The following is a 12,870-nucleotide window of genomic DNA, read 5'->3' as shown; positions in this document are numbered from 1 at the left end:
TCGCCCAAAGTCACAGAGCTAGGGAATGTGACGGTAGGATTTGCACACAGTTCTGACTTCCAAAATGATGCTATTAAATCATTCTCTGTCTCCCAGAGAAAACACTCAACACATTTTAAACAGAGCACTAGGTAAGCACGAAAACATAATTACATTTCCCAACGCTGTTTTATTTAAGACAGTTATTCCCATCATGTCCTTCTCGCCTAGGCTGGGAGGTGGAGGGAGGGCTGATGGAACTACTTTTCCCAGGATGCAACTCTCGTCTCGCTGGCTGTCAAGCATGTCGGGAACTGTAGTCCTCCGAGAAGATAATAACCCATGGCTCCCAACATGCATTTGGAGCCTGAACCTTGCCGTAGGAAAAGTCCAGTCGCGCGGCATGCTGGGAAGCGGGACAGGCTCTTTTCCCGGCTTGCCTCCCGGACGAGCAAGCCTATTTTTTTCAGGACTACAATTCCCAGCGGGCTGTGCGCGAGAGGGCGGGTGAGTTCTTCTGCCGGAAGTCCGCTCTACCCTTGGGTCCCCCAACAGCTGCCGGAGCCGGAGCCACCCAGAAGCCGCGGGACAGGGGCCGCTGGGGTCCGGACGGGGGTCGCCATGGTAACGAGGGCGCGCCTACGCTGGGGAAGGGCGAAGGGTGGGTCCACGTGCAGGTACTCCGGGCTCGGTGGGATATTGACAAGCCGCCCCTGCTGCGGTGCGATGGTCTGGGCCGGGCGCGGGCTCTCGGGATTGGGGTCGATCCAAAGGCCGGCGAAGGAGGCAACTGGGGGTGGTTCTGGGCGCGAGTGTGTTACTGGGGTTATCGAGGCTAGGGGGAGCTTTTGAAGACCAGGTGCCAGGGGAGAGGGCTGTGCGGGAGGGAGACATTCGAGATGGTTGGAGGGTTTTGAAACGGGGAAACAGCTCACGAGGCAGGATCTCAGAAGCGGGGAGAAGGAACTGGAGGGGGCGTCCCAAGCGGAGGGCTTTCGGGAGTGCGTCAGGAGAGCTGGAGAAGAATGGGAGACGTTGGGATAGGAGAGAGGGGGTCTCTTGGGGCAGGAAGCTGATGTTGCAGGCGGAGAGTGGGTGTTGGAACTGGGTGGGATACTGCTGGTGTGAGAGAGTCTCAAGGGTAAGAGACTGGACCCTGGAGACAGGAAGTACTGTAGGGAATAGGGCTTTAGAGTTAGGAAAAGTGTACTGTAAGAGGGAAGAAGGCTTGGAGTAGGCAGTGAATACTACACATGAATGGGGAGCAATAGAACAGGTCTCTGCAAGAGGAGGGGTCTCAGAGGGTAGGGAGTAAGCATGGAAGTGAGAAGTGGGGAGGGGGTTTGGGGAACAAGGACTGGGCATTGGAGCTGGCACCAGTCCCCAGGGATGGGGCACCCTGACAGAGAGCCGTGAAACTGGGAAAGCAGGAGTCAAAAGAGAGCAACTCCAGCGGGGCCGGGGGAACTTGGAGGTAGAGAAGGCTGGGGGTGGGGGGCGGGCACTGAGAGGGGACATCAGAGGGGTGAGAATATAGAAAGGATGGGACTTCTCAGTGTGGATTCCCTGAGATGGAGAGACTCTAGTTGGGAGGAGAAACAGGAAGAGGTGTATGAGGGAATTCAGGAGTCAGAGACAGAGCTCTCCCTTAGTTCTGTAGCCCTGCTCCCGTCTCTCCTCCCTATCTCCTCCATCTATCTCTGGCTCTGGCCCCCAGGCTGTGGCTGCCTGGTGTGAGTCCCACCCCCACCCCCCACCACAAGTCCTTTGCCTGCCTGCCAGGACCCCTGCCTTGCTAGGAAGTGGTTTTCCCTGGCTCAGCAGAAGGGGTTCTTCGAAGGAGAGTGTAATATCCTGTTCCCGTCCAGCTCAGATGAGTTGGGGGAGGAGAGATGGAGTGTGTAGAGAATGAGGCTTACGAAAGAGAGCGGCCTCTCATGACCCAGTGGAGGCTTCCACAAGTCAGGATAAGGGGATTCAGAGCAAAGCCTTTGGATTCCCAGCTCTGCTTTCTGGCTGTGAGACTTCCATTCTCTGAGCCTCGATTTCTTCATCTATAAACCGGACATGAGCACACAGAACTGGGCTCAAAGACAGGCTTCCTAGCTGCATGCACTTGGCCCATGATTTTCTTAAAGTCAAATGACAATGAATTATATCACTAAGAACTGATATTTGTATAACGCTTAGTATGTGCTAGTCACTGTTTTATCCCTGTTGTGCTCATGAACTCGTGCAGTGGTCTCATGAGGGAGGTGCTCTCATTATGCCCATTGCGTGGACAGTGAAACTGAGGTCCAAAGAGGTCAAGTAACTTGCCTACAGACTCACAGCCAACAGTGCCAGGATTCATTCGGGCTCTAGAGTCTGTGTTTTTAGGCACTTGGTCAAATGCGTCAGTCATGATAGTTAATTTTATTGAACACTCAGTATGTAAATGGGACTTTACAAAACGCTTCCGAGATCAACTTGTTCGATGTTCACAGTAGCCCTGTGACAGTTGAGCTGGCTTTTCAAAATCTTAAAAACACCTCAGGTCTCCCACGCATCACTGATGGTAATTGCAGCTGATACCTGGCTTGCCTGTTAGTGCCAGCCACTGACTAAATTTATAAACTTATTTAACCTTCAAAACATCCTGACAAGGTGAGTCTTCTAAGGAAAACTGGTTTCACCATGGGGAAACTGAGGCGTAGAAGGGCGGATCTTTTGTCCAAGGTCAGGGAGACAAGACTTGGTGGAGCTTGGGACTCAGTGCCCTAGAAACGACTGCAGAGTTGGCCAGTGGACGAGAGATCACTCCACGGGGTGTTGGAGGGACCTGGGACCGGAGCATGTGGCCAGGTCAGCCTGGCTGGGCTCAGGGGAGTGGCCGAGACCCTTGGAAGGCAGGCAGCTGGGACACGTGGACCCTATCTTCCCCATGGGGCAGGGTGGGGCTGTTGGGCAGGGCCGCCCTGCACTGGCTCGCCCACCCCACCTCTCTCCCTGCCTCCTCCTCTTGCCATCCCCAGATCCGCTTCATCCTCATCCAGAACCGAGCAGGCAAGACGCGCCTGGCCAAGTGGTACATGCAGTTCGATGATGACGAGAAACAGAAGCTGATCGAGGAGGTGCACGCCGTGGTCACTGTCCGAGACGCCAAACACACCAACTTTGTGGAGGTGACAGCTACCCCCACCCCCGCCAGTGCCTCCCACACTCCCCTGCTTTCTTTTGATGGCCCCCTTCCCAGCCTCAGATGGCAATAACCCCTCAGACTCTCCTTCCTCCCCCCTCATTCATTTATCAACTTGCCTGCCGTCTTCTTTCCTTTTTGAGGAGGGTGGGTTACTTTTCAGGGTGAACATTTTCAGACATACAGGTTAGTACAATGAGAAGTCAACTGAAAATTCCCCCAGATTTCATCAGTATTAAGAGTTTGCATTTTTTTTTCTCTTTTTCTCTCTTCTTATTTTTTTTGGCCAAATAACCTTTTTTTTTTTTTTCCTGGTGCCTTTTAAAAACTCACTACAAAAATGCTCAAACACATAAGCATAGAGAATGGTATAACGAACCATCCCTGGCTGGCGTGTTTTCAATTACGCTAGAGAGATCATGGGGGGATCCCCTGGCGGTCTGGAGGGTAGGATTGCATGCTGTCACTGCCAAAGGTGCGGGTTCAGTCCCTGGTTGAGGAACTAAGATTGCGTAAGCCATGTATTGCAGTCAAAAAAAAGGTATAGAGATAATGACATTACATCTCTAAATATGACAGGGTACATCTCAGAAAATAAAGACACTGCCTTCCATGACCACAGTATCATCAGGCCTGATCAAAGGAGTCATATTTCCTTACTAATATTAGTCTCAAGCCAATCAATATTTAAATTTCCCCCAGGTCATCAGAGGGCTTCCCAGGTGGCCCTAGTGGTAAAGAACCCACCTGCCAATGCAGGAGACATAAGAGATGCAAGCTCGATCCCTAGGTGAGGAAGATCCCCTGGAGGAGGGCATGGCAACCTGCTCCAGCATTCTTGCCTGAAGAATCCCATGGACTGAGGAGCCTGGCATGCTACGGTCCATGGGTCACAAAGAGTCAAACACGACTGAAGCAACTTAGCATCAAAACTGATTGTCCAGAGCCAGTCAAGGATCTTGGCATTGGTTTTGGGCTCTTTATTGAGATGCTTCTAGCTTTAATTCCCACGGTATTAGCCTGTTAGAGACCAGGCTGATTGTCCTGTCTGTGTGTGTTTATGCGCGCTTAGTCATGTCTGACTCTCTGTGACCCTGTTGACTGTGGCCCGCCAGGCTCCTCTGTCCATGTAGAGTTCAACAGATATTTATTGGCAGCTCACTATGTGCCGAGTACTGTTCTAGGCACTGGTGATACAGCAGGAAATGAAACAGACCCAGTCCCTTCTCTCAGAGAGCTGACCGCTGAAGTTTTTAGTTTTAGTCGATGGGAGGTTGTTATTATAATGAAGATATAGTGTATCAGGTATGATAGATGCTAGGGAGAAAGAGGAAGCAGCTGTGGGGGATGGAATGGCTGGGATGTATACAGTGGGGGGTGGGGAGTGGAACGTAGGTTTAATTGGTTTGATCAGGAAGTCTTCATTGAACAGGGGACATTTGAACCCAGACCTGAAGGAATGGAGAAGTGGAAGGAGATGATATCTGAGAAAGGAATGTTCCAAGCCCAGGGAACAACAAGTGCAAAGACCCTGAGGCAGCAGGGCGTACAAGGGCATTCCTGAAATAGCAAGAAAGCCAGTGTATCTGAGGTGGGGTAAGCCAGGGAGGAAGGTGGGAGCAGATGAGATTGAAGATGTAACAGAAGCAGGAGGTTCGGGGCCTTGTGACCAGTCATGAGGACTTGGGCCCTTACATGAGGCTTTTGAGCTGAGGAGGGAGGTAGGCTAGCTTAGGCTTTAGGGATCCCTCTCTAAGGGGCAGGAGCAGAACCAGGGGACTGCTCAGGAGATGACCACTGCGGCCCAGGTGAGACATGCTGGTGACTTTCACAGTCATGGAAACAGTGGGGGTGGCGAGAAGCATTTTGAAAGGAGAGCCAACTGAAGGGCCGAGGATTGGAGGAGGTGTGGGAAAGAGAATGGAGCCACCAGTAGGGGGTGCTGTCATTTCTCCAGATGGGCTGACTTAGCAAAGAACAGGTGGAGGGGAAGATCAGCAGTAGGGTGTCCATTCCCAACCCAGTGGAGATGTGGGGGGCGGGATGATGAAGGGAGGGGAGCCGGAGCATAAGGGATGTCGGCTCTCCCGGGGCACCATGCTGCTGGCGCAGGGCCGGCCCCATGCTGAGTGCTGGAAACGACAGCAGCTGAGGGACCCGGAGTGGGCAGGGAGGCGGATTAGGAGGAGCCAGAAAGGTTTGATGCCAGGTGAGAATGTCACAGGGCGGCCGGACCATCTTAGGTCCCTCCCGACCCAGGCCCGCTCCAGACTGGAGCCCTATGCAGGGCATCACTGGTGACACAGCGGTGACAGGAAGGACCCAGGCAGACGACAGCAGGAAAGAAAAGAAGAGCGCCATTCAGGGTCAGAGCCAGCCAAGGCCACACCGGCGGTGACAGTCAGTGGGTAACTTCTCCAGCTCAAGTCTTTCTGCCCTCGTGGCTTCTTGTCTCGATCCCGCCCCTCCAGAGCAGGGACCTTCAATCATTTGATCATGTATCTTTTTTTTTTTTTTAAGTAGAGTTAACATCCTGATATATTTTTACTAATCCATGGATTATGTGCAGGAGCTACTGTAATAATATTGGGCTTCCCTGGTGACTCAGCGGTAAAGAATCTGCCTGCCAATGTAGGAGATGTGGGTTCGATCGCTGGGCAGAGAATATCCCCTGGAAAAGGAAATGGCAACCTGCTCCAGTATTCTTGCCTGGGAAATCCCACGGACAGAAGAGCCCGGCGGGCTGCAGTCCCTGGGGTCTCAAAAGAATCGGACACACTTAGGGACTAAAGGACTAAACAACAGCTCAAAAGTATGCTGCTGCTGCTGCTAAGTCGCTTCAGTCGTATCTGACTCTGTGCAACCCCATAGATGACAGCCCACTAGGCTCCTCTGTCCCTGGGATTCTCCAGGCAAGAATACTGGAGTGGGTTGCCATTTCCTTCTCCAGTGCATGAAAGTTAAAAGTGAAAGTGAAGTCGCTCAGTTGTGCCCGACTCTTAGCGACCCCATGGACTGCAGCCTACCAGGCTCCTCCGTCCTTGGGATTTTCCAGGCAAGAGTATTGGAGTGGGTTGACATTGCCTTCTCTGAAAAAGTATGCTGCTGCTGCTGCTGCTGCTAAGTCGCTTCAGTCGTGTCTGACTCTGTGCGACCCCATAGATGGAAGCTCACCGGGCTTCCCCGTCCCCGGGATTCTCCAGGCAAGAACACTGGAGTGGGTTGCAATTTCCTTCTCCAATGCATGAAAGTGAAAAGTGAAAGGGAAGTCAGTCAGTCGTGTCCAACTCTTCCCGCCCCTATGGACTGCAGCCTACCAGGCTCCTCCGCCCATGGGATTTTCCAGGCAAGAGTACTGGAGTGGGTTGCTATTGCCTTCTCCACAAAAGTATCAGTTCAGTCAGTTCAGTTCAGTCGGTCAGTCGTGTCCAACTCTTTGCGACTCCATGAATCGCAGCACACCAGGCCTCCCTGTCCATCACCAACTCCTGGAGTTCACTCAAACTCATGTCCATCAAGTCGGTGATGCCATCTAGCCATCTCATCCTCTGTCCCCTTCGCCTACCTCCAATCCCTTCCAGCATCAGTCTTTTCCAATGAGTCAACTCTTCGCATGAGGTGGCCAAAGTATTGGAGTTTCAGCTTTAGCGTCAGTCCTTCCAATGAACACCCAGGACTGATCTCCTTTAGAATGGACTGGTTGGATCTCCTTGCAGTCCAAGGGACTCTCCAGAGTCTTCTCCAACACCACAGTTCAAAAGCATCAATTCTTTGGCGCTCAGCTTTCTTCACAGTCCAACTTACATCCATACATGACCACTAGAAAAACCATAGCCTTGACTAGACGGGCCTTTGTTGGCAAAGTAATATCTCTACTTTTGAATATGCTATCTAGGTTGGTCATAACTTCCCTTCCAAGGAGTAAGCATCTTTTAATTTCATGGCTGAAATCACCATCTGCAGTGATTTTGGAGCCCCCAAAAATAAAGTCTGACACTGTTTCCACTGTTTCCCCATCTATTTCCCATGAAGTGATGGACCAAATGCCATGATCTTCGTTTTCTGAATGTTGAGCTTTAAGCCAACTTTTTCACTGTCCTCTTTCACTTGCATCAAGAGGCTTTTTAGTTCCTCTTCACTTTCTGCCATAAGGGTGGTGTCATCTGCACATCTGAGGTTATTGATATTTCTCCAGGCAATCTTGATTCCAGCTTGTACTTCTTCCAGCCCAGTGTTTCTCATGATGTACTCTGCATATAAGTTAAATAAGCAGGGTGACAATATACAGCCTTGACGACCTCCTTTTCCTATTTGAAACCAGTCTGTTGTTCCATGTCCAGTTCTAACTGTTGCTTCTGACCTGCATACAGGTTTCTCAAGAGGCAGGTCAGGTGGTCTGGTATTCCCATCTCTTTCAGAATTTTCCACAGTTTATTGTGATCCACACAGTCAAAGGCTTTGGCATAGTATTAAGCAGAAATAGATGTTTTTCTGAAACTCTCTTGCTTTTTCCATGATCCAGCGGATGTTGGCAATTTGATCTCTGGTTCCTCTGCCTTGTCTAAAACCAGCTTGAACATCAGGAAGTTCATGGTTCATATATTGCTGAAGCCTGGCTTGGAGAATTTTGAGCATTACTTTACTAGCGTGTGAGATGAGTGCAATTGTACTATAGTTTGAGCATTCTTTGGCATTGCCTTTTTTGGGGATTGGAATGAAAACTGCCGTTTTCCAGTCCTGTGGCCACTGCTGAGTTTTCCAAATTTGCTGGCATATTGAGTGCAGCACTTTCACAGCATCATCTTTCAAGATTTGAAATAGCTCAACTGGAATTCCATCACTTCCACTAGCTTTGTTCGTAGTGATGCTTTCTAAGGCCCACTTGACTTCACATTCCAGGATGTCTGGCTCTAGGTGAGTGATCACACCATTGTGATTATCTTGAAGATCAAAAGTATAGGCATTCACAAAGATAAGCTAGGGGGGTAAAAAATGAAGAAAAATCAGGGCTTGAGTTGACTTTTGAAGTAGCCAGCAGATGGCGCCACACACACAACACTGGCCTGGATTTTTCAGATGCTTTGCCAGCTAGTACATCATGGATCTCTGTCTATGGCTTTATCTACTTACACATGGTATAAAATTAGAGTCTGCGTCCCTGGCTCATGAATATTTATTCCTGGGTTGTATTTATGTGTTATGGTAGGAATATTTATATTACGGTTCAGTTAAGGGCAGGACTAGGATTGTCTTGGTTACAGGAGGCAGTGAGCCTGGACTGCTCAGCACAAAGCCTGCCACACAGCATGTACTCAGGCAGTGTTTGTGGAAGAATTTGCTAGCTTAGTTCCAGGATGAGGAGTTTGACTCCTTCCAGAGGCAACAGCAAGTCACAGAAAGGGGGAGATGGATACCCTGGAGCACCCCCACCTCTCGGCTCTGGGCTTTTGCCCGATACTATTCCCTCTGCCTAAAGCACTCCTGCCTGATCACTCCTGCTCATCCTCCAGATTTCAGTGCAGATGCCCCCTCTTCCAGGAAGCCCTCCCGGACTGCAAGGGTGGGTCAGCCTCTTGTCCCCTCTGAGCACCCACAGCCCCTCGCTGCCCACTTAGGGGGTAACTAAGGATGACGCTCCATTGGACTGTGAGCCCGAGGCAGGGAGAGCCAGGCCACCCCTCTGTCCCCAGCGCAGAGTCAGGCAACAGAGCAGGGCCTCCGGGACCACGTGTGGAACGCAGGACTGCACGTGTTGGTGCCATCCTGCCCAGTATGCGGGGTCCTGGGCACGCCCTGCCGCTGACCGCCTGCTTCTCTGCCCCGCAGTTCCGGAATTTCAAGATCATTTACCGACGCTATGCCGGCCTCTACTTCTGCATCTGCGTGGACGTCAACGACAACAACCTGGCCTACCTGGAGGCCATCCACAACTTTGTGGAGGTGCACGGGCCGGGGGCCAGGAGGGCGGTGGGCGCCATCTGGATGCCCTCTGTTAGGGTGCGGGGCCCTCAGCCTGCGGGAGGGGACACTGTCTTTCTCTGCCCACCTTGATGTTTCCTCCGGTCTCTGTTTCCCTTCAGTTTCTCTCTGCCTTGTTTCTTTATTTACTTATTTATTTTGCCTGCACCGGGTCCTAGTCGCAGTGCTTGGGATCTTCGCTCTTCATTGCTGCACGCAGGATCCCTAGTTGTGGCGTGTGGCCACTGATTCCCTGACCAGGGATCGAACCCGGGCCCCCTGCCTTGGGAGCACGGCGTCTTAGCCACGGGACCAGGGCAGTCCCCTCGGCCTTGATGTTGTGCCACCTCTTTCTGACGCCTCTGCTCCTGTCTGTGCGTGTGTGTGTCTCTCCTTGCCCGTCTCGCACCACCTCTGTCTTCTTCTCCTAGGTCTTAAATGAATATTTCCACAACGTCTGTGAACTGGACCTGGTATTCAACTTCTACAAGGTGGGCTCCTGGGGAAGATGAGGAGGAGGGAGCCAGAGGAGGGGGTCTGTGAGGGGCCAGAAGCCCACAGCCACCCTGGTGCCTCCGCTGGGGTCTGTTTGCTGGTTCTTGGGCATCAGAATTTCCCTGCTCCCCGGGGGTCCCCTCCACTGCTCACCCCAGAGTCTCCCCACGCCCTCCCTTCCCTCAGGTTTACACGGTCGTGGATGAGATGTTCCTGGCCGGCGAGATCCGTGAGACCAGCCAGACGAAGGTGCTCAAACAGTTGCTGATGTTGCAGTCCCTGGAGTGAGGGCGGCCGGCCCCTCCCACCCCGGTCCCTTCCCCTTTCCGGGCCCAGGGTCCACCCCAGCGGCCCCCTCCCTCAGCTGCCCAGGAGGAAGGCACCCAGCTGGGTCTGGGCCACCAGGGAGGAGGCCACACCCCACAGCCTCAGGGCCCCAGCTGTAGGCGGAGGCCACCTCCCGTGTACCGAGTAACCGTGCTGTCCTCGTGTGATGCCGTGAGCGTGTGCGTGGAGCCCCCAATAAACCTGTGGTCCCCGCCTGGCCTCATCTCCTTGCGCCTCTGCCTGTCCTCCCTGGGAACCACAGGCAGCTCCAGGGGCCCTGCTGTTGGTGCATCGGGTAGTCGGTCAACAAGCACAGCTCGGGCTGAGTGAGGGAGCGATGGGGGGGCAGGGGCATTCATACCTGCTGCTGCCCGCAGACGGCCCCAGGGGACTGGGAAGGGTGACAGATTTAGACACTGAGCTCTCACTCCTAAAATAATAACACTCAGAGCCAATGCCGACATCTCTCAGGCCGTTCTAAGCCATGACATGTACCTTTGTTAACCCTCACGAGAGGTTGCAGAAGGGATGGTTAGAGGGGCTCACTCAGCTCAGACAGTCACAGAGTGAGTCTGCAGCTGAACCAGGTTTTTTTGTTTTTTTTTTTTTAATTGTTTATTTTTGGCTGTGCTAGGTCTTCGTGGCTACGCAGGGACTTGCAGCGAGTGGGGGGGCACCAGCTTCTCACTGCAGTGGCCTCTCTTGCTGTGGGGCTCAGGCTCAGTCGTCATGATACAGCGTTAGTTGCCCCGTGGCACGTGGGATCTTCCCAGACCAGGGATCGAACCTGTGTCCCCTGCGTTGGCAGGTGGATTCTTAACCACTAGACCACCAGGGAAGTCCTGAACCAGGGTGGTTTTGAACCCAGGCAGGCGGCTCCAGAGTGCTAGTTCTCAGACACGAGGCCCGAGGTGCAGGCTTGGGCCCCACGTTCAGTGGTTCCCAGCCGCGGCACTGCCAGCCCTCAGGTCTTCACTGTGTGAGGCTGTCCCGGGCGTGGCCTGCCTGCCCGCTGCCGTCTGCCAGGTGCCAGCACCAAGTGGCCCTCAGCCCTTCTGGCAACAGGAAACACTCTTGCATGTTTTCTTTGTTTTTGGCCACCTCGCTCAGCTTGCAGGATCCTAGTTCCCCGACCAGGAATTAAACTCAGGACCGTGACGGTGAAAGCGCCAAGTCCTAACCACCGGATCACCAGGGAATCCCCCGAGCATGTTTCTAGTGCCCTCTGGAGTGGCTGTGCCCCCTCCCCCCATGCCCATTGAGAACAGAGTGGTGGCCGCCAGCTGCAGCCCTGGCCGGCACCCTTGGCAGAGCTGAGAATGCCAGGCATGCGGCATCCGCTCCTACTAATGTGATCCAGCTTCGTGTCATCCTACCCCCTGCAGGGGACGGGCTTGTCCCAGCTCAGTCAGAGGCACACTGTACAACCTCAGGGTCAGTCACTTAAGCCCTCTTGCCTCTGTTTCTTCATCTAGCAAGTGGGTCGACTATAGTTTTTACTCTCATGGAGTGTCCCTGAGGAGTAAATGAATGAATGCTGGGTAGTACCTAGCATTGGTCGGCATGCATTCACTGCACAGACATTAAGTGCCTTCTGTGTGCACAGCCCTATGAGAGACAAGATGCCTGTAGACATGGACAGTGAGCACATAATCATCCTCATTTCACTTGGGACACTGAGGCTTGGGGAGGTGAATTCTTTTTATAGATAAATTGTTCCAACAGTGTATTTGTTTCTTGTTGCTGCTGTAATGTTATCACAAGCTGAGTGGCTTAAACCAACAGGACTCTGAACACTCGTGAGGAGTGAGACCATGGGTGGGGGCCAGCCAGCTGAGGCTTGGATCTGCAGCTGGGTGATACAGGGTGGGAGGTGAGGTCATTTCCACGTGCCACAACGGAAGACCCAGCACAGCCTACATAAATGAATAATAAAATTAAAAATATTCTCCAGAACATTTCATCACCCCCAAAAGAAACCCGTACACTTAGCTATCACCCCTTAATCCCTCCATCCCCTCCTCCCCTCACCCCAGCCCTGAGTCAACCTGCTGCTGTTGCTGCTAAGTCACTTCAGTCATGTCCGACTCTGTGCGACCCCATAGATGGCAGCCCACCAGGCTCCCCCATCCCTGGGATTCTCAAGGCAAGAACACTGGAGTGGGTTGCCATTTCCTTCTCCAAAGCATGAGAGTGAAAAGTGAAAGTGAAGTCGCTCAGTCGTGTCCAACTCTTAGCAACCTCATGGACTGCAGCACCCTGGAATCAGAGAAAAAAGCGTGCTCAGGGAAAGAGAGTATTCACACATTAAAGGCTGTTGAGATCACCACAGCTCTATGAGAATGGCTCATTAAATACACCAAATGCAAAGGAACTTACCTGGTGGTGCAGTGGTTAAGACTCCGAGCTCCCAATGCAGGGGGCCCGGATTCGATCCCTGGTCAGGAAACTAGATCCCACATGCCACAACAAAGTGTTTGCATGCCACAACAAAGACCTGGCATAGTTAAATAAAAAATAAATATTTAAAAAGAATTCAGAGTGTGCCAGGCAAGCTTGCAGAGCTCTTGTACATTGCTGCTTGGAATGGAGAAAGGGGCGGGTGCTCTGGAAGGATCTGGCAGGTTCTTAAAAAGTTAAACATTACATTTACTTTATGACTCAGCAATCCCACTCCTATTTGTTTACCCAAGGGAAATAAAAACTGATGTACAAAATTTCTACATGAACCCAAGTTAAATGAAGACATAGATTCATGCAGAAACTTGTCCGTGAGTGTTCATAGCAGCATTATTCACCTTAGCCAAAAGATGGAGACAACCCAGAGACTTGTCAATGGATGAAGGGATAAATAAGATACTCTGTGTCTACATGGATTATTATTAATTGTGTAAAAAGAATGAAACATTGGTATGTACTGCAGTATGGATGAA

General features: G+C 52.1%; 1 protein-coding gene across 1 annotated transcript; it reads left to right on the top strand.

Moving 5' to 3' along the window:
* Positions 1-343: 343 nt before the first annotated feature.
* AP2S1 (adaptor related protein complex 2 subunit sigma 1) lies at positions 344-10,158 on the top strand. The gene is made up of 5 exons (XM_019980074.2): positions 344-603; positions 2,994-3,143; positions 8,984-9,097; positions 9,547-9,606; positions 9,797-10,158. The coding sequence occupies exons 1-5, from the start codon at positions 601-603 to the stop codon at positions 9,896-9,898; spliced, it is 429 nt and encodes a 142-aa protein (XP_019835633.2). The 5' UTR covers positions 344-600; the 3' UTR covers positions 9,899-10,158.
* Positions 10,159-12,870: the final 2,712 nt, after the last annotated feature.

This window comes from Bos indicus, chromosome 18 (genome assembly GCF_029378745.1).
Source record: "Bos indicus isolate NIAB-ARS_2022 breed Sahiwal x Tharparkar chromosome 18, NIAB-ARS_B.indTharparkar_mat_pri_1.0, whole genome shotgun sequence".
NCBI classification, from domain to species: Eukaryota; Metazoa; Chordata; class Mammalia; order Artiodactyla; family Bovidae; genus Bos; species Bos indicus.
The sequence above is the reverse complement of the archived record's forward strand: the minus strand, read 5'-3'. Positions and strand labels throughout refer to the sequence as shown.